The 27,286-nt window shown below is 55.5% G+C and overlaps 1 protein-coding gene and 1 long non-coding RNA gene across 5 annotated transcripts in view; one reads left to right on the top strand and one right to left on the bottom strand.

Annotated features, from left to right (window-relative positions):
• Positions 1-2,568: 2,568 nt before the first annotated feature.
• The window catches only part of PXN (paxillin), a 43,898-nt gene continuing 19,180 nt past the window's right edge, over positions 2,569-27,286 (bottom strand). Inside the window, exons 1-15 of one of the 4 annotated variants that reach the window (XM_074321811.1) lie at positions 16,287-16,424; positions 14,499-14,725; positions 14,111-14,226; positions 13,643-13,779; positions 13,328-13,529; positions 12,348-12,483; positions 9,988-10,881; positions 8,705-8,980; positions 8,122-8,436; positions 7,422-7,517; positions 6,981-7,151; positions 6,685-6,858; positions 5,972-6,053; positions 5,699-5,847; positions 2,569-4,706 (exon numbers count right to left, since the gene is read on the bottom strand). In XM_074321811.1, coding sequence (XP_074177912.1) covers positions 4,440-4,706; positions 5,699-5,847; positions 5,972-6,053; positions 6,685-6,858; positions 6,981-7,151; positions 7,422-7,517; positions 8,122-8,436; positions 8,705-8,980; positions 9,988-10,881; positions 12,348-12,483; positions 13,328-13,529; positions 13,643-13,736 — 2,856 coding nt within the window. In that variant the 5' untranslated portion in view covers positions 13,737-13,779; positions 14,111-14,226; positions 14,499-14,725; positions 16,287-16,424 and the 3' untranslated portion in view covers positions 2,569-4,439. Of the gene's footprint in view, positions 4,707-5,698; positions 5,848-5,971; positions 6,054-6,684; positions 6,859-6,980; positions 7,152-7,421; positions 7,518-8,121; positions 8,437-8,704; positions 8,981-9,987; positions 10,882-12,347; positions 12,484-13,327; positions 13,530-13,642; positions 13,780-14,110; positions 14,227-14,498; positions 14,726-16,286; positions 16,425-27,286 lie in introns of those variants that run through there. The other 3 variants (XM_019727841.2, XM_019727842.2, XM_019727843.2) reach the window with 3 other exon arrangements.
• Positions 18,072-23,132, top strand: LOC141569270 (uncharacterized). Its single transcript, XR_012492767.1, has 2 exons — positions 18,072-18,392; positions 22,464-23,132. It is a non-coding gene; the product is annotated as an uncharacterized LOC141569270 (long non-coding RNA).

The raw sequence follows: 27,286 nt of genomic DNA, 5'->3' as shown, positions 1-27,286 counted from the left end.
ACAGTTTGTTTTTCGAAGCCCCGCCAAAACAGAAGGACCCTTTAAAACCTAAGTCGGATCATTTCCTCATCTGCTGAGAATTCTTCAAAGGCTCTCCTTTCCCTCAAAGTAAAAAGCCGAAAACTTAAACTACCTACAAAGCCCTACATGATCTGCTCCCCAACTCTACCCCTACAATCTCTTCTCCTATTTTTCTACCGACTCGTTCTCTTCCAGCCAGACGATCCGTCTGCCCGCTTTAGGGCTATTGCACTAGCTCGTCCCTCTTCCTGGAAGGCTCCTTGCTGCTTTAACGCCTCCATTTAGTCTTGGCTTAAATATCACCTGCGCAACGAGGCCTACCCTGATTACCCTATTTAAAATTACAAAAACGTTAAAATAAAAAATAATCCAGGTCCGACCTGGTGGCTCAGGGGGTTAGAGCTCCATTGCTCCTAACTCCGAAGGCTGCCGGTTGGATTCCCACATGGGCCAGTGGGCTCTCAACCACAAGGTTGCCAGTTCAATTCCTCCAGTACGGCAAGGGATGGTGGGCAGCGCCCCCTGCAACTAGCAACAGCAACTGGACCTGGAGCTGAGTGAGCTGCGCCCTCCACAACTAAGACTGAAAGGACAACTTGACTTGGAAAAAAATAATAATAATCCTTTCCCACTCCCCACTTACTCTATTTCTTCCGTAGCACCTACCTCTTGTAACACACTATATAATTTGTTTATTACATTGTTGTTTGTCCCTGCAAGAATGCAAGCTCCACAAGGCAGAAATTTTTGCCTTGTGCCTAGCACATAGTAGACATATAATAAATATTTGTTGAATGAATGAATGAATGCAGGGTTTGCAGTCAGATGACCTGGATCCATATCCTAGCTCTGCGACCTGCTATCTATGTCATCTTGGGAAGTGGTCTCTCCTTGCAGACACTCTGCTTCCCTTTTCTTAGCCGTAAAACGGGGACTGTATCCACATTCTAGAGTTGTTATAAGGATTCCATGAGATATGTGTTAAGATTAACACAGTTCCTGGAATGCAGGAGGAAGTCACTAAATGTTAGCTTCTTTTATCATACATTCATTCAACGTCTATTTGAACAATCGTGGTATATCAATACATTTTTAAGAATGAGCTTAGACCCTAGGGCAGAAGGGTTTCTCCCTATCTCTACCCTTTGCACTTGACCAAGTTAGAAATCTCTGTATTTTGTGTTAAAGGCTCCAAGTGCCTCTGATGATGAATGGGTTTCCAGAACTGCTGGAGTGGATTACTGCTAAGATCCCTTTTTGATGACAAGGCATTACTGCACGCTCAGTATTGTGCCAGGCACTTTGTGCACATGGACCGCTGTTAATCTTTGCAACCATCACCTGAGGAGGTAGTTTTAGTACTTCCTTTTTAGTATTTCCAATGAGAAAATTCACACAGAGGTTAAATAATTTGCCCAAGTCCCTCAGTCAGTAAATGATAGCTTCAAAACTGAAATCTCGGAGCAAGTTCAAAGCCCATGGGCCTCACTATGCTGGAGTCCCTTCCAAACGCTGAGAGTGTCTCCCCCTAAATGCATTTGCCAAGTATACACATACTCACGTGGTACCTTTTCAAGGATATCCCTGCTCTGATGATATAAATATCATCTCTAATTGTAGTACATCAATATAATGGAGTACTATGGAACCATTAAAAAGTGATGCAGCTGTCTATTTATTGACATGGGAAAATACTCACAGAGTACCCGTGAGTGAAAAAGCAAATTACCAGGAAGTGTACCATATCCATTTCTATAAATAAAATAAATCCGACAGGGGCTGTTAAGAATAAACCAAGTACTTATCTTTGGGTGAGGGTTAAAGGTAATTTTCACTTCTGAGGTCACTGGGAAATGGGCAGGGTTCAGACAATTCAACATGCTGCTTTTGGAGGACCATTCCAAACAACAGGGAAACTGTGAAAGCTTAAGGGGTAACAAAGCTGTCCAGGAAGCTCCCGTGGGGCCCAGGACTAGAGTTCTGGCTCTGACAAGAGCAAGAAGGAAGCATGCAGATATGAACATGACCATCAGGAGGCAGGAGAGAGCAAGTCAATGGTAAATCCACTTCCTTCAGTTGGGAAGGTTCTACACCGGTCTTGTGCCAGCACGTGGGGGTGGGAGTGTCTGGTCACAGGCAGAGGCAGGCCCTGGGTTCACATCCTGTCTGGGCGCACTCAGAGGTTTGTCTTGTGCATGTTGGTTCTCCTCTCTGAACCTCTTTCCCCATCTGCAAGTGAGTGTAAGCCACCCACAGGTCTATGTGAGGATGCCCTCCAGGAATCATGGCAAAGTATGCATCCCCACCCCCACAGGGGCCAATAAGGCTGCTCCCCAGCCTTCCCCCACCAACAAAGCTCATACAGGGAGGCAGGAGGAACTGTGGCCATGTCTCGTGAGGCAGGGGTCCCATCCTCAGGGCTTTTTGCCTCAAGGGAATGTCAATGATTTACCCTCAAACTGTGGTCCTTGTGAATCTGGGGAGGGTTTGGTCTCTTCTGGGACTAAGCTGTGACCTCAGACTACAAAGAAAAGGCACTAGCACAGGTTAAAATAATGGCAAACTTTATTGGCATAAATCACAGGAATTGAAATAAGGAAAAGCCAGGTTAAAAGTTTACAGAGAAAAAACTTAAAATCAAATCATCAAATAACCATTGACCCAGAGGGTGGACCCCAGAAACCCTAGTCCTCCAGAGGAGGGGTCTGGGGGAGGTCACTGTAAACAGAGCGATAAGGCCTATGGGTGGAAGTGGAGACGTCAGACCTTTGGAGGGGCCTAGCTGACCTCCCCGGACCTGGCTGCTCCCAGCCCTGCCATGAAGGAGGGACCCTCTTCTGAGACCCCAGGGAACTCAGCATCTGCTACGAGGCTAACAGAGTGGTCTGGATCTTCCTTACTTTTAGACCTGACTGGGCCACTTTCTGCTGACTGGGAGCCCCAGGCCTGCCTGCACCTGTTTCGTCCTTGGGGGGGAGAGCTCTGGGGGCTTCCGATGGCTTCAGCAGGATCCTGTGCCTCTGTACAGAACCCTGTCAGGTGACCTTGCAATAACCTGGGCCCTTTTCCCCAGACCTCCAGTTTCCAGGGAGGGCAGGAAATTGGGGGAAGAGATGCGCCCAGTGGAATCAATAAGACCGATGGTCAAAATCAGGTACCAGCTTTCCTGAGAAGGCAGAAGGAGCCCCAGAGAAGCACTGAGGAGGCGTAGAATGTTCAGTGGGTTCTTTCTGATGCCAAAGAGTTCATAGAGGAGCAGACGCTCCTAATGGTTTGGATAGGAAACAGCACCCCCAAAGTGTACTTTCCCCTTCTCCTCCCTCAGGAACAGGATGGATGAGGTTCGGACTTCTAGGCCCAAAAGGGCAAGATACCCTTAGGCTAGTTTCGGTTAAGAGCTTGCTGGCCTGGGTAGTAAGGAAGGGGTTTCAAAATACAGCAGTTTATAAAACAGTCCTGGTGAGCCGTGAAGTTAAAGAAGGGGAGACTCAGAGCTGCTCCCAGTTCACCTGCTTATGCTAAGAAAAAATAAAATACAAATTGCTTCCCCACCCCAAGCCCTCAGTACAAGGCAAACCCCACGCCACAGCCACTGTCAAGGACCAGTGGTAGTGGATGAGGAGGAGAATACAAAACGGGATGTCTTTAAAATCTCTTCGAAATCATTTTGTAGAGAGAAGTAAAAGCAACTCAGAATATGAATTCAAACCTCAGTGTAGAAATCAGTCGGTACAGTGTCCAGGCACGAGGTGAAACGCCCCACCTCACGCCGTCCCCAGAGACGGAGGAAGTGACTATAAAACATTATTGCTGGAGAGGCCTGTCTCAGTAGAATCAGAGTAGTTATGGGGGGTGGAGGGCAATCGCCCAGGCCTTGGGAGACCGGAAGGGCAGGAGAAGCACAAGGAACCTTTCATGGCCCCTGGGCACTTCAACCCTTGGATGGATGGGTTTATGCTGGCATTGTCTGGAGGGAGTCAGGTGTCCCCCACTATTCTCAGAACAAGGATAATTAGGTCGAGGGGAAAATAAGGATAAAAAGAGACCCCATCTGCCCCTGCCCGCCCTCCCCCTGGCTACGCTGCCAAAATATGAGTAAGAGATGGCTCCAGTGTGGGGTGCTGGCCTGGCCAGGCAGGCTCGTGGGGTGGGGCCTCTAGCCCCCATCTCCAAGGAGGATGAAGAGCTGGCAGCCTGGGGAGAGCTGCAGGAGGTGGGAGGACGCCCAGAGGTTCTGGCAGGTGGGGGAGAACAGCAGGCGGGACCCTTCGTGGCCCTCCTGCCACCCTACACAGCCGAGGACACGGGTTCCAGTTTCAGTCGGGCTTGGCCCTTCACCCCTGGGTGAGGCCTCTGGGTCACAGTAGCAGTTGGGAAGGCTGGGCCAGGGGACAGGGCGGATGGAGTGACGAGGGCGCCTAGCAGAAGAGCTTGAGGAAGCAGTTCTGACAGTAAGGCTTGTCGTTCTGCTCCTTGAAGGTGCCCTTGTTGAGCTGCTTGAGGCAAAAGGCACAGACGAAGTGCTCCGGGTGGAACTTCTTGGCCATGGCGGTGATGCAGCGGCCCGTGATGGGCTTCTGGCAGCCGGAGCACAGCGAGCCGCGCCGCTCGTGGTAGTGCACCTCACAGTAGGGCTGCCCGTCGTGCTCGAAGAAACTGCCGTTGATGAATGGCGTGAAGCATTCCTGCCAGGCGGAAGAGGGGGTGAGGTGGAGGGAAGGGGGCTCAGCCCCGGGCAGAAGACGTCATGGTCACACTCGTGAGGACCCCCACTGACTAAGCATCTCCTACGTGCCAAGGGCTGCACTAAACACCACTGAATTCTCCCAACAGAGGAGGCAACTAAGGCACCAAGTGACGTCATGCAGCTACTACGTTGCACAGACTAGATTCAAACATAGGTCTGACTCCTGGGCATTTAACCAGGAGGCTGTAACGGTGTGCCCCAAAACTCTGGTGCTGAAAAAGGGGTTCCAAGGTCAAACTCTGCATCCTGCTGTGTTTCCCCGAAAACAAGACCTAGCCGGACCATCAGCTCTAATGCGTCTTTTGGAGCAAAAATTAATATAAGGCCCGGTCTTATATTAGGCGTTATGTTATGTTATGTTATCATGTCATGTCATGTTATGTTATGTGTCATGTCATGTCATGTCATGTCATGTCATATAAGGTCTTATATTAAAATAAAACCAGGTCTTATATTAACTTTTGCTCCAAAAGACGCACTAGAGCTGATGGTCCGGCTAGCTCTTATTTTCGGGGAAACACGGTAGATTCCCGTGTGGAGATTTACATGTAGGTATAAAAGACCCTGAAAAGTCCTGCAGTGAATAGTGTTTCCCAAACCCATTTGCTCAGAAGACCCTCGCTGGATCCCTGATCACATCTGTGGGCTCCCATCAGCCCCCCAGATTGCAGTTTGGAAATCAATGCCCATTTCCATGGAGGCTGTTAAATGCTTGCATTATCTCATTTAATTCTCACACGCCCTTCTCCCGAATGTAACCAGTCCCAGAAAACCCCTGGACTTGAAGAAGTGTACCCCCTGCCTGCTTACCCCATTAATAAGCCCAAATGAGGCCACCAAGTTGGATCTTGAGAGCACAGTGAGGGGGGCCCTTCTCTTCCCACTGCCCGCTTCTGGGTGCCTCCAGATGCGGGGGCAGGGGCTCCTTACCCGGCACACAAAGCACTCAGGATGCCAGAGGGTGTTGAGGGCCGAGATGTAGTTCTCCAGGATGGCCCGGGTGCAGCCGCCACACTTGGGCGCAAACATGTCAAAGTAATCCTTCCGGCAGTAGGCCTTGCCGTCTTTCTCGTGGAACCCTAAGGAGTGGGGTTTGGGGGGCAGGGTTAGGCCCTCCAGAGGTGGAGACCCTGGCTCCACCAGCAGCAAAGCCCCACCCCCCAGTGCTCCCAGGGAGCAGCAAGCTAGTCTGCTGGTCTGTACCTTCAGGACCAAAGAAGGCGCCACACTGGGCACAGAAGAAGTGCTCGGGGTGCCACGTCCGATCAAGGGCTGTCACCACTTTCTGTGAAAGCAAAATGTGGGGTCAAGAGCTGAGCTGCCACCCCACTGGACAGATCCTACAACTGAGACTCACAGGCAAGGCTATCCTTCCCACATAACCCCCACCCCTAGCTCCCAGCCAAGGAAAGAGCAAACAGTGCCAAAATGGGGGTCTCTCCTGACTGTGCTCTGAATACCGCTGAGAATTCTGACTTATTAAAGGAGGTGACATGCCAAGCACACTCTCTCTCCTTTAATCCTCACAAGCAGTCAAGGTCATAGGTTCCATTATGACTCTAAGTGAAAAAACTTAGGCTCAGAGAGCCTAGGCATTTCCCTAATGTCACACAGCAGGAGAGGAGAGACTTACCCTCCTCTCCATTTATTTGGGCAGGGCTCCTAACCTCTGGGAGTCTCTGAGGCAGGGAATCTGGGATGGGAGGTGGGAGGAAGGTGGGCTGCCTGACGTGCATTCGGAGGCCATGCCATCAGGGTTGGGTTTGAATCCCAGCCCCCGTTTCCCAGCTTTGTGAGCCTGGGCATGTGATGTGACCTCCCTGAGCCTCAGATGGCACCACCTGCACCCTCCGAGGGTGATGGTGAAGCTGCAATGAGCTAGCGTGCTGCCCCTCCCACCGTGCCCAGGAACTCACATCCAGGATGGGACCGTTACAGTAGTAGCAGCGCGGGGAGAAGAGGTTGTGATAGTCCTTTTCACAGTAGGGCTGTCCGTCCCGCTCAAAGAAGTTCCGGGACCCGATCTCCTCCTGGCAGTGGGTGCAGACGAAATGCTCCGGGTGCCACGTCTTCCCCATGGCAGTCACGACCTGAGGAGGTAAGCAGAATGTGGCTCAACGCCTTGGCCTGCCACGGGGCACCCTTCCTGGAGGAGCAAAGGTCCTCAGGCCCACCTGCCACTCCCTCTTTCCCTGCCAGGCTCTCCCATCACCTGTCCAGCGATGGGCTTCTTGCAGGCCCCACAGACCCCTTTGGCGACCGTGGCAACCCCTAGTTTGTTCAGGTCAGACTGCAGGCTCCCCAGCATGCTGTCTAGCTGACTCCCAGGCTTCGGGGGTCCCCCTGGCGGAGAGCTGCTGCCCGTCTTCCCCTGGGTCATGAACTGTAGAAACAGAGAGGGCAGGTCAGGATTTCTGGGGCTTAGGATGGTGTCTCACAGCATTGTGGCACTGGGGGCTTTCTCCCTCCAGACAGGTGGGTTGATGGAAGCAAAAAGTGCAACCTCCTCCAAGGGGCCTCAAGAGCACTAGAGGTAGGAATGACATCTGCAAGACATGCTGGCGGTCAGAGGGGCTCACGGCACCCCACCAGCCTGACCGAGGCCCGGGAAACATGGCAAGCAGGACACTGAGCCCCCAGCCTTGGCACTGACCCCTCCCTCGTCCTGCCCTTCGGGACTGCTCTGCCTGCCGTTCGGAGGCCAGCCGGCTGCCAGCTCTCCATCCGCTCTTTGTTCCAGGCCCTGGATCTTAGATAGGGGAAGAAACGAGGATAAGAAACTTTTTTTTAATTAAGGAAGAAAAAGAGACCTTGTTATTGGACTACTTCACAAAAGGGAATTTAGAATGAGATAAGAGGATTTATCTCCCCACCCCCACTGGCAATACCAAAATCAGGAGAAAAAGTCTAGAGAAAAACAACCCGGAGAGAGAGGCCCAGGGGGAGAAGAGAGAGAGGCAGGTGAGCCAACCAAAGGCAGGGGACCCAGGAAGGGGAGGAGACTTGGGCCAGACAGCATAGGGGACTTCCAGGTACTGGGCCTGGGGGCTGCAGAGGCAGGGACAGGTACTGGTTTCCCTTCTGGGAATGGCTTCTTCAGCTGGAGCCTGAGGCAGGGCTGAGGGGCAGTGGGAAGAGGCCAGCAGAAGGAAGCCCCACAGGGAAGCCAGACAGCTGATGCCCAAGGTGGGAGTGCAGACAGCACGTTAAACGGGGGTCCAGAGTCAAGGCAAGGTCTAAGGAGGGACTGTGTTAGGTGCTGTGCTGGGTTTGTGGATGGAGGGGAGGAGGGTATGTGTACACGCGTGCAGAGTGGGGACAAGCAGGGCTCGTGCTGGGGCCCCAGGGCCTGCCTGCATCGGGGGGAAGAGCGGGTCCTCGTCGGTCTGACAGCCCACGGATCTCGAAGTGTGGGGCACAGGAGAGGGAGGAGGGGGGCCCTGTGCATCCTCCTGCCGTGGCCCTGCCCCAGCACCCTGGACCTCAGGGGAACCACGAGGGATTGCTGAAGGCCCCAGAGTGGAAGGGGTAGGCAGGCCGGGTAGGGGAGCAGAGCTGCTGGCCGAGGCGTCTCTGTGATGTTGGAGCAAAGGGACAGGAGGAGGAGGAGAAGGCAGAACAGAGAAGGTTCTTCTCAGGGGAATGGGAGAGCCAGGAGGGAAGACAACCTGGAGAGAAGAAAGGAAGGAAAGAGATGAAGAAGACAGAGGAAATATAAGCTCAGCAAGCAGGAGCTGGTAGAGGTGGCATCCCAGGCTCCCCCAGGCCTTCCCACTCTGATACCAAGAATGAGACCAGCCGTACAGGGCCAAGGATACAGGACCCGGCCCTCCCCCCTCCACACACACACACAACCTCCCCTCCGGCCAGCGCTGGGGAAGAATCGGAAGGCCTGCTGACCTGGCCCTGGCCTAGCCCTGGGCATCTCCCCACTACCTTCTCTACCAGCTGCCCCCCAGCCCGCCTCCCTCGCGGCTGCACAGTGATGACGACGCCCTCGGTCATCCAGTCCTCCGTGGAGGCCCCCGCTGCCCTTGCTGCATCCTCCACCTCCGGCTGGATGCCCAGCCGACCCTGCAGCTCTGCGATGAGCCGCTCCTGAGATGGGGTCCTGCTCAGGGTGGCAGGGTCCAGCCGGCGGCGAGGGGAGGGCTCCCGGGACATGGGGTGCGCATGGCCCGTCTCCCGGCTCCTCCTGATCACGGAGCGGATCTGAGGGGGGAGGGGGAAACTGTCACAGTCCCACTCTGGGCTCTGCCAGTGCTGCTCAGTGCACACTCGGGTGCCCCAGGGAGGGAAGGGCAGCACAAAACCACCAGAGAAGAGCCAAGCTGAGGTGCGGTGGAGGCAGGCGGCACAGCACACTCCCTGCACCCAGCACTCACCTCCAAGTCGGCAATGACCTTGGGCAAGACATTTCATTTCCAGGGGCCTCAGCTTGTCCATCTTTGAAATGGGGTTACAGTATTTTCTTGGCTGCCTTACAGGATTATGAGAATTCTTTGAGAGAATGTAAGTGGACATTCTTGAAAGGGCATAGGTTTTTTTCTTTCTTTTTTTGACTTGTAATAAAAAATGCGGTCTTTCCTTCCAAATCTTTTAACCAGTTTTTCATGTTTATATCATAACCTACTAGTTTGTAGTGGTTTTGGTTTTTTGTTTTGTTTTGTTTTTGGAAAGGGCATGAAGTTTTAATCAAGCAAGAAGCAAATAATAACAGTAGCAAATAATAATAATAGTAACGTCAGCCACAGCTTTTTGACGACCGTGTGCTATGCTCTAAGCACGTTCCAGGCATTACCTCATTTAATCCTCTGGACAACCTCGGGGAAAAATGGTCTATTATTACCCCCATTTCAAAGATGAGAAAACTGAGGCTGGTGGGGGTTTGCCCAAGGTCACACAGATATTCAGTTCTACCTGGTCCCAAAGCCCATGCTTTTAACCATTTCACACATATCACCTCAAGCTGCCAGGGGGAGCTCATCTACAGGGAAAAGCCTTAAACAAGCAAGAGGGGGGTTGTCACTAGCAATTCCACTGGCCCCGTGGAGCCCACTGCCGAGTGCTGGTCGTCAGGGACACAGGCCACCATATATTGGGATTTGCTGGCCAAGCAGACATGCGCAGAGTGGGAGGCTGCATGCGGTTAGCCAGGAGTGGCCCACACTCAGGCCCGCCGGGGGCCATGCCCAGCAGCCGTGCGAGCTTGCGCCTGCCTGGCCAGAGGTGGAAATCCTCTCGGTGGCGTTGGGTGTGTCCATGACTATGGCATGTGGAAGCTCCGGCTGCTCCCTCTCGGCCGCGGCAGCAGCTTCAGTAGTGCCCTCTGGTCTCCTGGGGATCTCGGGTCCCTGGCTTGGCCCGACCAGGCTTCCCCTTGTGGATGTCTCTCCACCTAACTGCTCTTCGTCAACTGGGGCAGAGCAGTTGCTCTCCAGCCCCGCTGGCTCTGGCCTTGCCCTCTCCTTCTGCTGTCCACGTTCCTTTGTGAGACTCCAGGTATCTGGGAAGATGGCCTGACGGTCCACAGCCACGACAGCTGGCTCGGTTAACTCCTGGAAGCTGGGTGTAGCTCCGCGGGGAGTCTCAGGCCCAAACGTCTCCAAAGCCCACGGCCGCTCCCACGTGACAGCCACAGCCTCCTCTGGATGCCCACGGTTGGCTGACAGCCCTTGGGGGTCTCTAGGCTCCTGGGAACCTACACACCCAGCTCCGGGTGGAGTGTGGCTGTGGGGAGCCCTGGAACGCTCACTGGTGAGGCTTGTCAGGCTCCGAACTCGAGCCTGACTCGCTGTACCAAATGGCCCCCGAGAATCCTCCACAGAAGGACACCTTGAGTCGGGGGTGTCAGCTGTTACTCCAAGGCCGGCCAAATCAAGCCAGCTGGGGGCCGCAGGAGGTACAAGGCCCTGTCCTTTATCATTAACCGCAACACAGAGGCCCTCCGGGGTGTGACAGTGGCCTCCAGGGGAGGGTTTAGTAGCAGATGGCAAGAAAACAGAGGGCCCAGGAGGAGGAGGAGGAGGAGGAGAAGGAAGTATGTGGTGTGAGGATGGAGCTGAGCTGGGCAGCAGCCCCAGGGAATTCAAGGCCACAGCCGAGGAGCTGGTCTGGAGGAGGAGAAAGACAAAAGGCAGAGGGGAGAGGAGAGAGAGATGGGAGCGGTGAAGAAGGAAGCTCACTGCAAGGGGTGCGCTAGGCCTTAGGGCTCTGAGAGCTACCACCTACACTGACCAGGGTAGCTGCAACGCTGAAGCATGATGGCCAACAGGGTTTTCCTGGGCTCCAAGTCCTTGGCCCCCATCAAACCCAGGCAGCAGAAAGCAGCCACTGAGCAAAGCCTGGGAGGCCACCCCCGTCAGAGTAGTAGGACGGAGAAAGGCTAAGGGGAGGTGACCATGAGAGACAGGTGACCAGGGAGGTCAGCCCAGGAACCACCAAGGGAGAGTCAGCCACAGGCAGCTGCTCTGCCCCCTCCAACCTTGGCTCCATGCTCAGCTCGGTCTCTTCCAGACAAACCCAGCTTCCCTATGTCCCTGAAACCTTGCTCTAGGGGCACAGCGAGAACCAGCTCAGCTTCTCACGGGGCATCATGACATGGGCTCTCAGAGAGCATCATCGCACCAAAGGGTGTTCGGGCAAGGCTCCCTTAGGCCAATGCCTGGGTCCAACACACTTGATCCTGACCTTGGCTGCTCAGAACTGCTAGTAGCTCAGCCCCCTCCCCTCAGGCTCGCTCCCACCCCCCACCACGAAACCCCAGCTGAAGAGAGGTTTGGAGGCACCATCAGGGCCAAGAGCACATGGACCACTCGCTCCCCTTCTCAGATTCCCTAAGTCACGCGCCAAAGGTCAACCCACATGGAAGAGTGCAGTCAGCAACTGTTGGAGAGCTCAGTCAATACCAATCCCATGGAGGCACCACATCTTTTCAATAAAACATCTCGGGCCTGGCAGGCCTGGGGAGGCCCGGAAGGGGAGGGGAAGAAGTGCCGCATGCAGGACTGTCCCAGCAGCCCGACAGGTTAGGTTTTCCACAGACAGAACTTGTGGGGACTTAGAGGCCCATGGAGGGAGAAGGGGCCGGACAGGAGCCAGGCAAAGGAGGCCTCTGGATGCAGAAGCCAGAGGCAGAAAGAAAGACGACGTGTTGAGGACAGCCAGCGTGGGAGATGGGGCTCTAGGGCAAATGACCTCTCAGGCACAGAACCCCAAGGCTCACATGGCCCAGCAGAGAATGCCCTCCCCCACCAAGGGCAGCCATCAACACAGGGCCCTTTGTCCCAGCCTCCTGATCCCCTCCCTGGGTGGCTGGGAGCTGAGAGCACCCCGGGGGGAAGGAATGTCCCTGCTGAGCGCTTTCCTGCCTGCCCAGGCTGCAAGGCAGCTCAGTCCCCACCAGCCTGGCCTGGCCCTCCCTCCCCCGCACCCTGGCAAGGCCAAGGCACTGCAGGGTCCCTGGCTTGGGGCAAGGCATCCAAACTGAGGGGCCGAGTTCCAGCTACTCACACTGAGGTACAGGAGGAGGATGGGGGAGACAGAGGGTACGGGGCAGGGAAGAGGGGCCTCCAGGCACCTTAAAATCCGACAGTGAGGCCATCAGCTCATCCAGCTCCCGGGTGGCAGAGGAGGCCGAGATGCGTGTCTGCTGCTGGCTGGAGGTGACTCGCTGAGGACTGCTCATCTCCGCCTGGTTCACAGTGATGGCGGGGCTGCAGGCCAGGCAGGACATCAGTGGGAACCCCAGAGCCGAGCCCCACGCTCCCCCAGAGTGGCCCTCCCCTCCTCAGGGAATCAATGTCAGCTCTAACAGTGGGGTCCTGTCACCCCCAACCACTGGGAAGCCCACCAACTCCCAGTATCTCCTGGGGACCCATCGTTGGGAGGGGGCTGCTGTCAGCCCGGGGGACAGAGCTCCAAGGTGAGTGGATGTGGGAGATGAGAGGGCCGCTCAAACGGCATCCTTCCCAGGAAGATGCCTCTGGCCCTCCAGCCCAAGTTCAAGCTTGCCTGTTAAACAAGCCAGAATACCCCGCGTACCCTCCACAGCTGTGCATGTGTGACTGTCCTAAAGACACGGTCACACTGAGAAGAGCTAACATTTAGAAAGCACTTACCATGTACATCATGTGCTATGAGCCAGAAACCATTCAATGTGCTTTACATTTATGATTGGGTCTCACCCTTATTGAGGCGGGTGGCCTTATCCCCATCACCCCACAGCCCCTAATAACACTTTATAGGTGGAAAAACTAAGGCTTGAGAGATGACACTTAGTAAGGGCAGAGCCAAGGTTTGAACCCTACTGTGTGGCTCCTAAGCTGCAGGCACCCTCAGCGAGCACGATGTGTCTTTCCTAAAGGATGGCAGGCTTACTGAAGGCAGGAACGGAGTCCGTGTAACTCAGCAATACCCGCAGTGCTTGCTGCAGGGCCTGGCAGACAACAGGGACTTGTAGAGGGAAGGAGTGACGAGGGGGCTAAGTGGGCAGATACTGGAGCACGGACACTGGCTGGACGAGGCCTCTCTGCCTGGGCAAGCCCAGAGGACACTCACACAGGGCTGGGCACAGAGCTCTCCAGCTCATCCAGAAGACTCTCCACGCTGGGCCGCACGTCCTCCAAGCCCCGGCCCCCGTTCCGCTTGGGCTTCTCTTTCATCAGGGGCCCAGCTTTGCCACCCAGCAGGCTGTTATTCTCTGGGATGCCATAGTGGGGGCTCAGAGTCCCAGGCAGCAGGGGGCTCGAGTTGGCCTCATCTAGGGAGAGGGCGAGAGAAAGGCTGCTCAAACCTGAGGTCTCTGGGGAGCCAGTAGCCAGCGGGTGGGTCTGGGGATTCTGGCAGGCCCCCGCCCCAGGGACTCAGCCCTACCTGCAGGGAAGCCTGGGGGGTTATGCTGCACAGCGTTCAGTTCCAGCAGCAGGCGGTCAAGTTCAGAAAGGTTGCTGCCCAGGGAGGAGCTCATCACGGTGGGTGAAGGCTCAGTTGACTTTTGCTTGTTGGGGAAGCTTTGAGAGGCAAAGAGAAGACCCCAGTGAGAGACGTTCCCCAGCTTTAGCGACCCCCAAATTCTCCAGAATAAGGTGAAGGGGATAGAGTCTCCCCCCGCAAGAGGGCAGAGAGTGGGGAAGGGATGTGCTAGGAAGAGCGGAGGAAGGAAGTCTTGCCTCAGTTCCCAGCAACTGGGGTGATGTAATAGCTGCTACACGGAGATGTTAGCCCAATGACCCCTGAGGCAGCACAGCCCCTGGCCCTGGCCGCAGCTGCCTCCAGCCCCAGCTGGTCCCTGGAGTTTCCAAGCAGGAGGGACAGGTGCGCAGGCAGGGGCTGGAGCAGTACCTGTAGACGTGCTCTTCTTCACCGGCTCGGGGACATGGAGGGCCGACGCCGTCCTGGGGGATGGAGGCACTGGGCGTTTTGGCACCGGAGCCGTACACAGGCGGCGGGGACTGAGGCTATAGGAAGGAGAGTGCTCTGAGCCTCCCCGAGGAGAGGAAAAGGAACAGCCCGAGTCACCCCCAGGAGGCTGCTGCTCACCAGGGAATTTCCACACTCCGGCTGGAGACAGGTGATTAACACTTGGTCACCGCCCCCCCTCACGAGGTTCCTGGTGGGGACAGCTGGCCCCTCTCCCCTTGCCCTGAGCCCACTCCTCCCCTGGCTCCCCAAGCTGCTGCCAGATAAGCTCCTTTAGCCTCTAGGGGCTACAGCCCCTGCCTCTACCTACCTGCTGGTGGATGAATCGGGAGGCACTGGGCTGCCACTGGTCTAAGGGGTCAAGGATCGTGCCGTTGAGGGCCTCGCTGGATGGGGGTGGAGGGACAGGAGGTGGCACAGCAATCTCCTGGTATGTGTGGTTTCCAGTTGGGTAGGAGTAGGGGGTCTCCTCGGACAAGAACACAGGCCGTTTGGAGATGTGGGAGGTGGTGGACTCCAAGTCCTCCAGCAGGGCGTCTGCAGAGAGAAGGCACGGGCGTGGGTAAGAACCAGGGATCCTGGGAACTAACTCTCCACTGGCAGTGCCCTCCCTGCCTGCATTCAAGTGTTAATGACTTCTGAGCACCTGCCAGGCCCATGGGGAAAAATGACCAGCCTCAGGTCAGGAAGATACCAGCCCAGCCCAGCCTGGCTAAGAACCAGCTCCCACAGCTGACCTCTTATCCCAGCCCCAGACGGAAGTTGCTCTGGAGGCTCCGGGGGCTGCCCGTGGGGCTCTCCTACCTGAGAATCAGGCACCTGTGTTCCCTCCAGACAGGGCTGTGTAGCTGGCTGACTGAGAGTCAGAAATGCCTTCCTGGAACTCAGTGCTCTGACTCCACAGGGCAGGCGGAGAGAATGGGCGGGAGGGGCCCACGTCATGGGGAGGGGCCCAGGCAGTGCCAGGTTCCACTTAATTTCCAAGAGCTTAAGCTTTCTCAGCCCCCAGACTGGAGGGGCTCTGGGGTGGTACTGTCTTCCTGACCAGGTAGAAGCAGAAGCCCAGGCTCCGAGCTCCCGAGCTCCGTCCCAGCTATGGGGTGAGGTGTGTGAGGAGGTGGAGGTGGGGGCGGGGACGAGGCTGGTGCAATGTTCCCTACCCCCTCGGCCAAGGTGGGGGGGTGGGGGGGTGAGGACAGGACTGCTCCATAGGCTGTTTCTGCAGAGCCTGGCAAGCAGCCTGGCCCCAGAGGCTCCAGGGCCCCACCATTCTGCTTTTAACAGCAGCAAGAGAGCGGAATGGCCCTCAAGTGAAAGCTTCCATTACCCTGGCACCGGGCACACAACAGAGGGGCCCTGGATCTCCCTAGTCTCCTGACAAACAGGGTACAGTGAAAGGGGCAGGAGTAGAAAAGCCTGATCTCCCCCTCCCTCCCCTTTCCCCTCACCCCCACCTCCCCCCCACCTCACCCCTCTCCCCCTGGGACCCTCACCAGCCCCACAGCCCAGAGAGCCAGCCCCACATGCCACACCCTCATTCCTGTCGTGCTCACGGGCTTGCTCACTCTCACCTCCCTGGTGACCTGCTGGGGGCTCAGTCCCAGGCCCTTAAGAACCTCAGAAAGCAGTGGCTGCACTTGTTGCCAGGCACTGAGGACACACACAGGGCCGGGCACTTGGCATTCACCGTCTCAGTGAATCCTACCCCTAGAGGTGGGATTCTGATCCTTCCTGTATGGATGGGGGGACCAGCGTGGAGGGTGGTGGGACTCGCCCTACATCACAGAGACAGTGCATTGCAGGATAGCTGGCTCCTCAGAAGCCCCAAATCCCAAAAATCTGCTAAGAGGCTGCTTCCTGTGATCACAAGATGATGCCATATTTCAACAATACAACTTCCTGAATGACGGGCCGGGCTCTGAGAACTGCCATTCTGATCCTTCCTCAGGGCCCCAGCCCCAACCCTACCCCTGCTCGAAAGAAGTAAGTGGGAAGCAAAGCCCTTACCAGGGCCTTGGTCTGTGGGCCCGTACTTTCTCCCAGCTGCCTGCCTGTTCTCCTTCCCCCAAGGGCAGCAATACCTACCCCCAGCACCTACCCAGCTGTGCAAAGGGGAAGCTGGCTCCAACGCGCAGCACAGGTCTCCTAACTTCTGAGGAAGGTCAGTTCATGTGGCCCCCTCCCCCTCCAAGTCCTGTGGAAGAGGTCTGGCTTCCTGTCTCTAATAAACCGGAACTAGAGGGAGTCAGTGTGTCTAGGTAACAGCAGAAAAGGAACCAGTGTCCAGGGCCAATCCCAGGGGCCTCTGCATGGCCACACCTGCTGCCTTGGCTTCGTGCAGTTCCCACTTCCTCTAGGCCCGACCCAGCCAAGGCAGGGTCTCTCCTTCTCCATCATGGGCAGGGCCAGGGGGCTCCCCAGAGCAGGCAACCAGTACAACCCCAGAGCGCTAACAGGAGCAGCTGCCGTGCCTGGACACCCGCCACGTGCCAGTGTTCCCGCCCTCACAACACAAGCACAGATGGTAAAACTGAGGTTCAAAGGTAGTCATACCCCCACACTGCCACAGCGGGTGCAAGGGACACAGCTGGAATCTGAACTTGGGTCTCTTGGTCTCTAAACACTCAACAGAAGACAGATAGTTAACCTTCCCTGTCAAACCCGAGTCAGGGACACCACTGCCCTCTGCATCAAATACCTCCCCCATCGCTCGTGACCTGACTCTAAATCTGGCTTATTGGTTTATAGACTGGCTTCTGGTTTATGGTTCAATGGGCTCTTTTCGACATGGACACATCTGTTGGTCAGAAGGCGCAGTCCTGGGACAGAGAGACAAAAGATCTCAAGTTTTAAGTCCCAGCTGCTCTCTCCATTATCCATGGCCACACAGCCAATCACTTAGCTTCCCTGAGCCTCAGTTTCCTCAGTCAACTGGGGTAGTTGATAGGGGATAGCAGATGCTATAGTGCACATGTGAAGCTGCAAACATCAGATCTTATTTGCTCTGTGAAATTCAGAAAAACATCTTCCTCCAAGGAGCTCAGCGTGAGATGCAAAGTACTGACTTCTCCTAAGTCTTCTGCGGGTAGAGTCTGAGCAAGACACGAAAAGAGTGGCCTTGAATGAAAACGCAAAGTAATACACTAACATTCAAAGTGAAATGTGTGGATGGCAGGGAGAAGGCACATCATTTTCCAAACTTCAGAATGAGAGAGATGAATCCAGAGGAGGCCACACGCAGCCACAGTCTCTGTGGTGTAACTTCCTTCTCGCTCTCTAACCTTAGTCTTTGATCAGTGACTGGACAGGGCTTGGGGTCACTGTCCCCCCAAACCCCATACAAACGCCTCAGAGGAGACAGCCAGAAATATAGGAGGCAGCCACGGAGTACACTCTGAGCACTATGGTGGATTCCTGTGGGTGCAGAGCCTGCTGTCTTCCCACAGGCTGCACAATGGTTACAGGCCAAAGTCTCCTTGCAAGCTCAGCAAACTCCTCCCCTTCCTGAGTAAACAGAGGCGGCAGAGGGAAGCCAGGCACAGAGGACTCCAGTTGCAGGCAGTGCCCCATGGGGAGGGGTCCCGCAGTTTTCAGCTATGGCTACTGCCTGGCACCCAGCTCTAAATACCCTCGGGGCAGGCTCCGAAATTCCTTCTACTCAAAGAAGATGTCAGAGAATGTGGGGCCCACTGGAACACAGAAGCAGTGTCAGGAGTAGTCAGGGCTGCTCATTCAGGCTAAGGAAGGCTTCAAACTTCCTCAGCACCTCTCCAGGCCTGAGGCCATCCGGATGAGTCAGAGCCACCAGGACTGTCCCAGTCATGCTGCAGAAGGAAGCTCTCCCTGGGGTTTCCAAGCCCCTTTCCGGAGGAAACCACACTAGACTCTGAAAGCTTTTACCTCTCTGGGCGTTCAGAATCAGGCCCTGGAACTTCCCAGGCCCTGAAGAGGGGTTCTCCTCTGCAAACTGGGGCGAAAGGGGATGACGGCACTGAGTGCAAAATCTCCAAACCACCAAGGAGCAAAGGCCACTCAGCTACGCCCTGGTGACGAAGGGGTGTGGACCTTCCGCAGCTTCCCGCCAGAGGGCGCCATCGGTTCGCAGGCTCCCAGCCCCGGGGGGAGTAACCGAAGGTAACCTCACGCCATCACAGAATTTCTGGCTGGCGAAGACCCGGGAGCCCCACTGCCACCAATGCACTGGGTAAGTTTCAATGCGAGAAGCTCCGCTAAGCTGGAGGGACAGAGCAGGCTCGGAGGAGGAGCACGAGACCACCTAGGTGCCAAGCCTCCAGCCCGTGCCTGTTAACACACTATGATTTGAAGGGGCGACCCAAAAGTGACGCAGCCCGCGGGGCTTCGGAGACCCACAGGACGGACGCCCTGGCCGTCAGCGTCCCCTCCGCATATGCAACACCAGCAGGTGCCCCATCCCCACCCCGCGGCTGGAGCCACGCTCAGAGCAGCAGGGCTTCGTGCCGGGAGGCGGCCCCAGGGCAGGCGACTGGGCGGCACGGCGCACTGGGGCCAGGCGGAGACGGAGACGTAGAGGCCTTTCCCTGGCCCCATCCACTGAGCCAAGGAGTATATTCCTGAGAACGGGGTGGGAGCCACCGGGTCTGCAACCCCCCAGGGGTTTAAGACATAGGAGTTGGTCTTGCTGCCCCTGGAGGGAGGGGACGTAGAGGCCAGTCTGTCCGCATTCCAGGGCTACCGCATTCCAGGGCTAATAAGCAGCTGCCCCACCCCCTCATGCTCCCCAGGTAGGAGATGCCCCCCAGACTGTGGCTCTGGGGACCTAGGCTGACCCACTGACACATGGCACCCAATACGGTAAAGAGAATCTATGAACCCTTTTTCTACCTCCACCCCCAACTACAGTATAAAAACAAGTCATCAGGGCTCTTTCACGAGACTGGTTTCTTCCTGCCACCCCAGCCACTTCTCAGTACGAGATAAAGACTGTCAAGACCAGAGGCCTAATGCTGAATAGACGCCAAGAGTGTCAGATAAAGGCCCATCCAGGATCCCTCAAGTGTACGGGGTGGGGGTGGGGGGCAGGAGGACCCAGAGCCATTCACGCCTCCCAGGCTCTAAGCACACTAGCGGGTAGAACTCACACAGGGGGACTCTGAGTCACTGCTCAGTGGCCGGATTGCTCATCCAGGCTGATTAACTGCTCTGTGCCTCAGTTTTCTTGTCTTTTGGATGGGAATTCCATCCCCTTACAGGAATAAGGATTACATGAGAAAATGCATATACACAGTGTTTGCTTAGCACAGTCCCTGGAATAGAGCACATGCTCAGTACACGGCAGTGATTAGCCCTGGAGGTGAAAGAGAAAGTGCCTCGCGATCCCATCCCACTCCTGGAGGCAAAGGATGCTGCAATTCAGGATTAGCAGTTAGCGGCACCATTCTGGGGACAACAAAGTCACCCCATAGAAGCCTCCCCAGCAGGTCTCCATGGATGAGGACAGGTAAATGTGGGGCATCATTGAGTCCCAGAGTCCACGCTGCCATTCCCACCCCAGCGCTGGGCCCCTCGTCACTCTTCCACCTGGCAGCCCCAGCAGAACTAGAAGAGATGGGGTCCTCTGGTCATCGGGAAGACCCACCTCGACAGGTCTAGGACAGGCGCACAGTAAGAACAAGATAGTTTCAAGACCTGGTCACCCATCTTCTTTCTGCAAGCCAATTTAACTCAGCTCTCATTGCCCCAAGCAAAGGATGGCAGTTTCCTTAGCAGCTGACAAGCAGAAGGAAAGAGCAGCAAACAAGCACCCCGAAAGCTCCAGCACAGGCAGCTAGGGACTGTCAGAGCACAGGGCTTTCCCAAAAGTCCAGGGCCAGCTGTCCATCCCTGCCATTTAATACGAGACCTGGACTCGCAGAGATAGCACCGGCTCAGCAAGTCTCTTCCCCACGAGTCCTGGAGAGGCTCAGCCTTACAGCCTGTCTATCCTGCTGGGCTCAGAACTCTGAGTAAGGGAAGTTTGGGGGCCCCCTGCTGAGCACCTGCTGGGCTTTGGTGTCAGAGAAGCTGCCCGGCCTCCTTAAGGCTGCCTGAGCCCAGGGACATAAGCAGTGAGTGGGGCTGGGCCTTCCTAAGGAAGGAGCTATGTAAACAGCAGGACCAGTGCCTGCAGATGGTCTCATCTCAGCCCCTTTGCTGAAACTCTTCCAGATTAGGAAGGAAAGCAGAACAAAAAGGCGCGTCTCCCCTCCCCCAGCCCTGAGCACAAGAGCAGAGGTAATCTAATCCCCAGCAGCGGGGTACTTTTGCTCAGTGAGTAACTCCCCAGGAATGGGGAGCTGGGTATATTTATCCTGATAACTGTCCTTGGAGGGAAGGCAGATTTGTGACCAGTAAGGACCAATCTACAATTAGGCCAGATCTGCTCTGCCCCAACATAGCCCAGGGATCCAGGGCCTGGACACTGACTAGGAACTCAATCTCCTAAAGGGGCCTTCCCTGCCAATCTGGATTCTTGTCAGCTGACTGTCTCCTCTCCAAGAATTCAGCTCTAGAGAGCAGGGGCCTTGTCTTGCTGGATTCCACATCCCCAGCAGCTGGAATGAATAGCTGACTGACAGAGGGACCACGAGGAAGAGGAAGACGGGCAAGGAGCAGTGAGCAGACAAAACAGCCAGGCTCAGCCTGCTAGATGCCCATCAATGGGTCCTACACCTAGGGTCGTCGTCTCTCTCTGCGGAGTGGGCAGAACCCAATTTGTCCTTATTCTAGTAGCAAGCTCTGAGGAGATAATACAATTTCGGCTGAAATTTAGATAGCACCTTTGAGCTCTTCGGAATTTGTCTAAATCTAAGATATTGCCATTATCTGACTCCCGGACAGGAACTGCCCTCCCTAAGGGGCTGGATGAGAACCGATCAATACTGTACTGTCACCTAAATATTTAATAACCGTGCCTGGAGGTTATGAAGACTCAGCCACCTTTCTCCTTGGCTGACTCATGCCTCACTCAACAGGAACTGCCATTCTACTCTCATAGCCCTGAAGGAAGTGTGGGCTGGGGTGACACACAGGAAACCAGGGGAGAAGGCCGACTCTTCCCATCTACTGCCGGGAGAGGTGGGAGAGGTGGGAGGTGGCCCGTTTCTTCCCTGGGCTTCCCACAGGCCATGGGAGGGTGGTTTCCTGTCTGCTGAGGAGCCCTTTATTGCAGGGCTGACACGTAAAGTGTGCCGACAGGTTCGCTTTCTTTATTGGGTGCCTGGCTTGCGCCCAAGGTCACAGAGCACAAGTAACCAGAGACTTGAGAGAATAAAGGCGGAAAGGCAACTCCAGAGGTCACCCTGAGCACCAGACAGAAACCCAACCACGCCAGGCCCCATCTGCACCAGGCACCCACCCAGGGGCCCCGCTGATCATCAGCCTTCCCCATCTGATGGGGCTCCGGGAGCTTAAGCAACAGCAGGTGCGAGGAGCTCCCCAGGTTTACTCTGCACACCTCCAGCCCCCCATAGGCACAGGAGCAGGTCCAGGCTGGCCGGCCAGCAGAGTCTCTTTTCTACTGTAAATGATTCTCTGTCCAGGGTCAGCGGCTCAGCCCTCCCCCACTGGTCCCAGAACACCACTGGAAGCATTTCATCGGTCAGATTCATCCACCTCGTCAGGTCACTCAAAGACTATAGACTTTTTAAGGTCAAGTCTATAGGGCCTATCTCCAGTCCCATCCCACAGTCCCTTCAATGGGTAAAGCACCGATTTACACACAAAAAGACAGCCTGGAACCCAGGAGGCTCAGGTACTGGAAATTTTCTCAGCTCTTGCAAATCCATCCAATCCATCCCTGCATCTAAGTTTTTTGAGGCGAGTTGGTCTGTTGCAGAGCAGGGCGGCTCCTTGGGCCTCTCACCCCTGCTAATCACCAACAGAGGTTAGGAGGGGCTCAGAAGTGAGTCATCTGCCCTACAGAGAGAGATTGGGACAGAAAGTTCAAAAGTTTGCCTGTTTCAGGAATGAGCTGTAGTCTTTCCATGATGTTTGTGGATTTCACAGTACTAGTTACCCACTCTGTGCCAGTCAGGTTCTGACCAATGAACACAGCCCAAGGTGGCCACAGAACAGGTCAGTGCTTCCCGGTCGCAGGCAGCAGGGTCACTGCCCTAACTCAGCTCTCTGACCTGCCTTTCCCCGTTCTCCTATAGCACCTCTTCTAGCTCCCACATTTCACTCGTCACCAAGTCGCATCAATTCTTCCTTCCCGGGGCCTCTCCCCATCACTTTCCTCCCTTTCTTTTCATCACAGGAAGCCAACAACCTCGATGAGCGCGTTCGGATCCATGCTCAGCCCTTTCTCAACTCCACCCGCAGCATCCTGCTCTGGGCTGTCCCACTCCGACCCTGTAGGCAGACACCAGCAGTGTGACTGCCTCGGAACCCCACCTATGTGTGTGCATCCACATGACTCTCACCTCTCCCCCTGAGCTGCACGCCCTCTGTGGACAGACACCGCCTTCCCCTCGCCGGATCCCCGGCATCAGCACCTCCGTGGCCTCCCGTACAGTGAGTGGATGTGAGCCAAGCAAGGAGGACTCACAGAACTCAGCCACAAATCGCCCTCTCTGCCTATGGGATAAGATCAGACCCCTGGTCTTGAGCTTCTCAGAATATGGCCCCAAACTAGCCCTTACCCCCCCTTCCTCGGCCCCCGCACTGCAACCTGACTCTCCAACCAAACTGGGCCGCGCTACCCTTTCCCAGCCGTGTGCCGGGAGTACAACAGAGCTGTATATTCATAATACTGAACGTGCTGGCCCCCCATCTCCTGCAGAGCTATCCATACCCCCAGGGGACAGATGGAGGCCAAGGGCGCAGAAACGACCTCAGGATCAACCCAGAACACCTTCTGAGGATCAAATTTACTCAGGAGCAAGTAACTCTAACCACTGCCTTAAATTAAAACAAGCAAGGCTAATTTAATTGTTAAAACAAGCGTGGTTATGGAGTCAAATGCAAAAAGCAAATGAATTGTAAGATAAGAAGTGAGGCTTCAAAGAGACTTTTTGCACATGCACTTGGGGACTCTGGGGAACAATTTTAAGAAGCACCACAAAGCCACCCTTGTCCATACCAGATTTGGCAGCTCTGGTGGTGCTGGGAGCTGGGATGGGAACATAGCTATATCCCCTTCTGGCGTTCCAGGCTGCATGGCAGTGTGGCAGAGTGGCAAGAACCCGCCTCCAAGTAGTCAGGCAGACAAGTTCAAGTCCACCACTTACTAGCTTGGGGTGGCAATTTACTGGACCATTCTGGGCTTCAGTTACTCAGACACGCCATAGAGCACACAGTGAGTAATCAATGAAAAAGTGCGAAAGCCACCAGGAAGGCTAGGGAGAATCTCCTCTGCCCTCCCACTGTGACACAGATGAGACACTGGGTAAATAAATCCACATCACTGATTTTTATCTCCCTTAAGAACAGGAGGGGGAGGAGGTGGAGCCAGGAACTGCAGCCAGGAATCTTGGGAGCTGTGACAGGCCCGTCACTATCTTGGGCCTCCTTGCTGAGCAAACCACTGACCTCACTCCTCCCTGCCTCAGGTTCATTCCAAGTCCTCCTCGGAGAACATCAACTGAGTCCAGATGCCTCCAACTCACTCCCTAGCAAGGACAGGGGCAAGAGAGAGAAGTGTCAGGGCTCCACTGCCTGCCGGGAAGTCACAGCTGTCTGAGAGTCCTGTGGCTTTGAACCTGGAATGGGGACAACAGCAGAAGCTTCCCAAGCTCCACGTTAGCTCTCAGTTTCTGACCTCCCAGGGGAGCACACCCAGGAAAAAGCAGCCTCTGCTTCTGCCAGTAAGGTTCTGAGCCCAGCACAATGCTATGAAGGGACCCAAAGATAGGGCTGCGTGGCCAGAAAGCTCAGACAGGGGAAGGGAAGAAGAGGAAAATAATCCTCATTAAGCATCTACTAGGATCCTGGCTTCACACCCCCATTTTACAGACAAGCACAGAGGCTCAGGGATGTCCGATGAGAACGCATTGCAGGCAGGCCGAGTGCCCCTCGAGGACAGCTCTGCCTGGCTGCAGAACTCATCCACGTTCTTTCCATGACACCCCACTGGGAGAGGCTGTCAGCAGCTGTCTCTCATTCTGCCTGTCACCACTGTCCAGCTTCCAAAGCATAAGTCCCCGGAGCCCCTGGAGCAATCCAAGAAGGCTGGCCGCTGGGGTGCTATTCCCCCACGGTCTGCTGCACCACTACCTCCGGGCCCTTCTTCTCGGCCTCCTTCCTTTCCTCCCTCCTTCTCTCCTTCACCCTCAGCCCGAGGCAGAGTCCTGACCCACTGAGGAGCCCCTAATGGTGGCACGGGGAGCTCAAGAATTCAGAGAAGGCTGGAGCCCCATGGTCCAGCTAACTTGCTGCCGTACAGGTCAGCCTGCACGAGTGGTCCCTTCCTGTGTCACAGGGCCAGCGGCCTCATCTGAACAGCATGATGCAAGACAGGGCTGTCCCAGGCACTGACCTCTACTCTCGCTCACTGCCAGGCAGCCTTCTTATCTGGAAAAGGGAGGAGCCTGGGCACAAACAGATCAGTGGCAGTTGGCACCCTCAGAAACAGGAAGGGGAGGCAGGAGAATCATCAGGAGACAGATGGTGGTCAGGGCTCCAGGGAAAGCACCCAACAGCCTAGGGACAAAGCGAATCTCAAGCCTGATGTGTAATCCGTCAGCCGTGAGGTATGCCACCACCAGTCCCTGGCTAGAAATCATAAAGTACTGACATTTGTAACGTATTTGCTTTTAATTTTAGGAAACAGACTGAAGCAAGCTCAAGATTACCCAGGACCATCAGCCCCGCCCACGTGTGTTTCAGTATGACAGAAAGAGCTAGGAAGTGCACAGAACCCCAAGTGTGCCCTCACGGATGGGCAGCGCATGGTCCTTAGCTGCCACAAGTGTCATCTGTAGGGTACGTCACTGCGGAACGTAGATTGGAACCACTACTAGCTGAGATAATCAGAGCTCTGAGAAGTGGCACATTGGAGAGGAAAAGAGCCAGGGCCAGCTGTCCTCTGCATCCCCCAGGTGACCCTCAATGACATTTTCATTTCCCTGGAGGCATCCATACCACCCTTCTTGGTCTCACAGGTTTTGGAAGCCATCTGCTCAGCTCTGGGCAAGACAAAGTTCTGGGGCCACTTGACAGTTGGTGTCATGACTGACTGCCGGCACCTCCGGAGTCGGGACGGTCTAGGGGCATACGCACAGGAGCTCCAACTCCTGTCCCAGTCCGCCCAAGCTCCCCACGCTCATCCCCATGCAGGTGGGCCGCTGGCCTGACCTGACCGGAGGCCCTGGTGGGATGGCGTCACTGACCTACAAAGGAGGGAAATGCTTCAGCCATCGTCCCGAGGACACCAATTTCTCTGCAAGCCCAGACCCTTGCCTACTCTCCGCACTGGGAAACCGGCCTCTTCCTGGACAGGGAGGAAGAAGATGGAGGCTGTAGTCCTCACAGCCTTGAGTAACCAGAGTCATACTGGGAAAGCACAAGAAGAAAAAGGGAGGAAAAAGGTGACTTTCCTGAAAAAAGCATCTAGGGAGACCTCTGGGCTGTCAGTCTCGCTGGCAGGGCTCACATGTAAGGACGTCAAGGTGCAGAGGAGGACAAGGTGGGAACAGGACGAAAACAAGACCCTCTAGTCCGCCTGCAAGAAGCCTACCAACCCCAGAGCTGAGGCAGAGAGCCAAGCAGATGGCAAGCCTCAGGGGAGAACTGAGTGAGTGGTCTGTGCCCCGGGCTCATGCGTAGAGAGGGTCCCCAGGTTCCAGCTTGGCTTGGTTTGGCTTGAAGTGGCCTAGTGTGGCCGGCCTCCCTCCCCTACGCACAGCTGGTTACACCAGGAGACTGATGGGGCCAGGAAGGTGTCCACCTTAGCCCTGATTTGGATTTTATTGGAGGAGACACTCTAGGGCTCTGGGAATCCACCCCAGCAGAGCAAGGAAATATGGCAAGAGCAATGCCCAGCCATAATGCCGAAACATCACATAGAAGCCCCCAATGTACACACCTGGAGAATTCCAGAAGTCTGTATGGAAGATGGATTTTGAACTATAGGGACTGTCTTCTAATAGAAGCAACATTCTGAGGGGGAGATTTGGGTGAGTTCCACTGGACGCTAGGTTCTGCAGTGTTTTCACAGAACGCTTTCGCACTCTGGGGGGCCAAGGAGGGCCACTGGGGTGGGGGGCAGGCCAGCATAACTCAGGAGCACTGAACCCCATCACTCCACACTCACAGTGCCTACTTTGTGGCCAGCAGTGTGCTGTGCACTGAGGGGTACAGCTGCCCGAAACTTCCCAGGAGCAGACGGGACTAGAAATCCTGTGCTCTGTCCCGGAACAGCTGTATGAAATACCGGGGAGCCTGGGGTTAACTGGGCAACCTCCGATCTGAACAAAACCGCCAGCTGGGGTGGCTGCCTCTCCTCCTGTCGCTCTCTACATCCAGACAGGAAGTGGTCACCAAGGAAGTCAGTGAGCTGATCAAGTGCTACCTGCTGCTGCCCTTTCTGACACCACTTCTTTCTCCTCTTTAAAAGTGGAGGTCTCGGTCCCCACCCACTCTTCCTTGACCCCCACTGTGATGTCTCCCTCTGTGGGCTGTCCCTTGGGAGGCGCTGCCTACAAGCAAAGGGTGCCTGGCCCCCTCCACTGTCTTACCCCTCACCTGGATGAGGCAGGAGCTGGGAGGAAAGGAGTCAAATCTCACTATGAACAATGACTCCTGTTTCCGACTGACAGGAACAAATTTCAAAAACAGGCCCAAAGAGCGGCCACGGCACTCTCCCCTAGTGTGCGGGTCTTCCCAGAGGCCTCACCACCCTTAGTACCCACGGCAGGTCAGTGTGGGGCGGCAGACAGCAGGAAGTACCGGCACCCTCCAGAGGCATCCCGGGGAGCTGGTGGCCGAGCCCAGACTGCTCAGGCCGCTGAACGTGGATGGCCAAGCACACATTTTGTCCTCCCTTCTGTCCGATTCTACAGTTCCTTAACTTTCCACCCCTATCCATCTTTTTGGTGAAACACGAATTGTAAATTGACCAAGGGTTGGCCCAGGTCAATT

The sequence above is a fragment of the Rhinolophus sinicus genome, linkage group LG16 (genome assembly GCF_036562045.2).
Source record: "Rhinolophus sinicus isolate RSC01 linkage group LG16, ASM3656204v1, whole genome shotgun sequence".
Taxonomy (NCBI): domain Eukaryota; kingdom Metazoa; phylum Chordata; class Mammalia; order Chiroptera; family Rhinolophidae; genus Rhinolophus; species Rhinolophus sinicus.
This window is presented reverse-complemented; position numbering and strand designations above follow the sequence as displayed.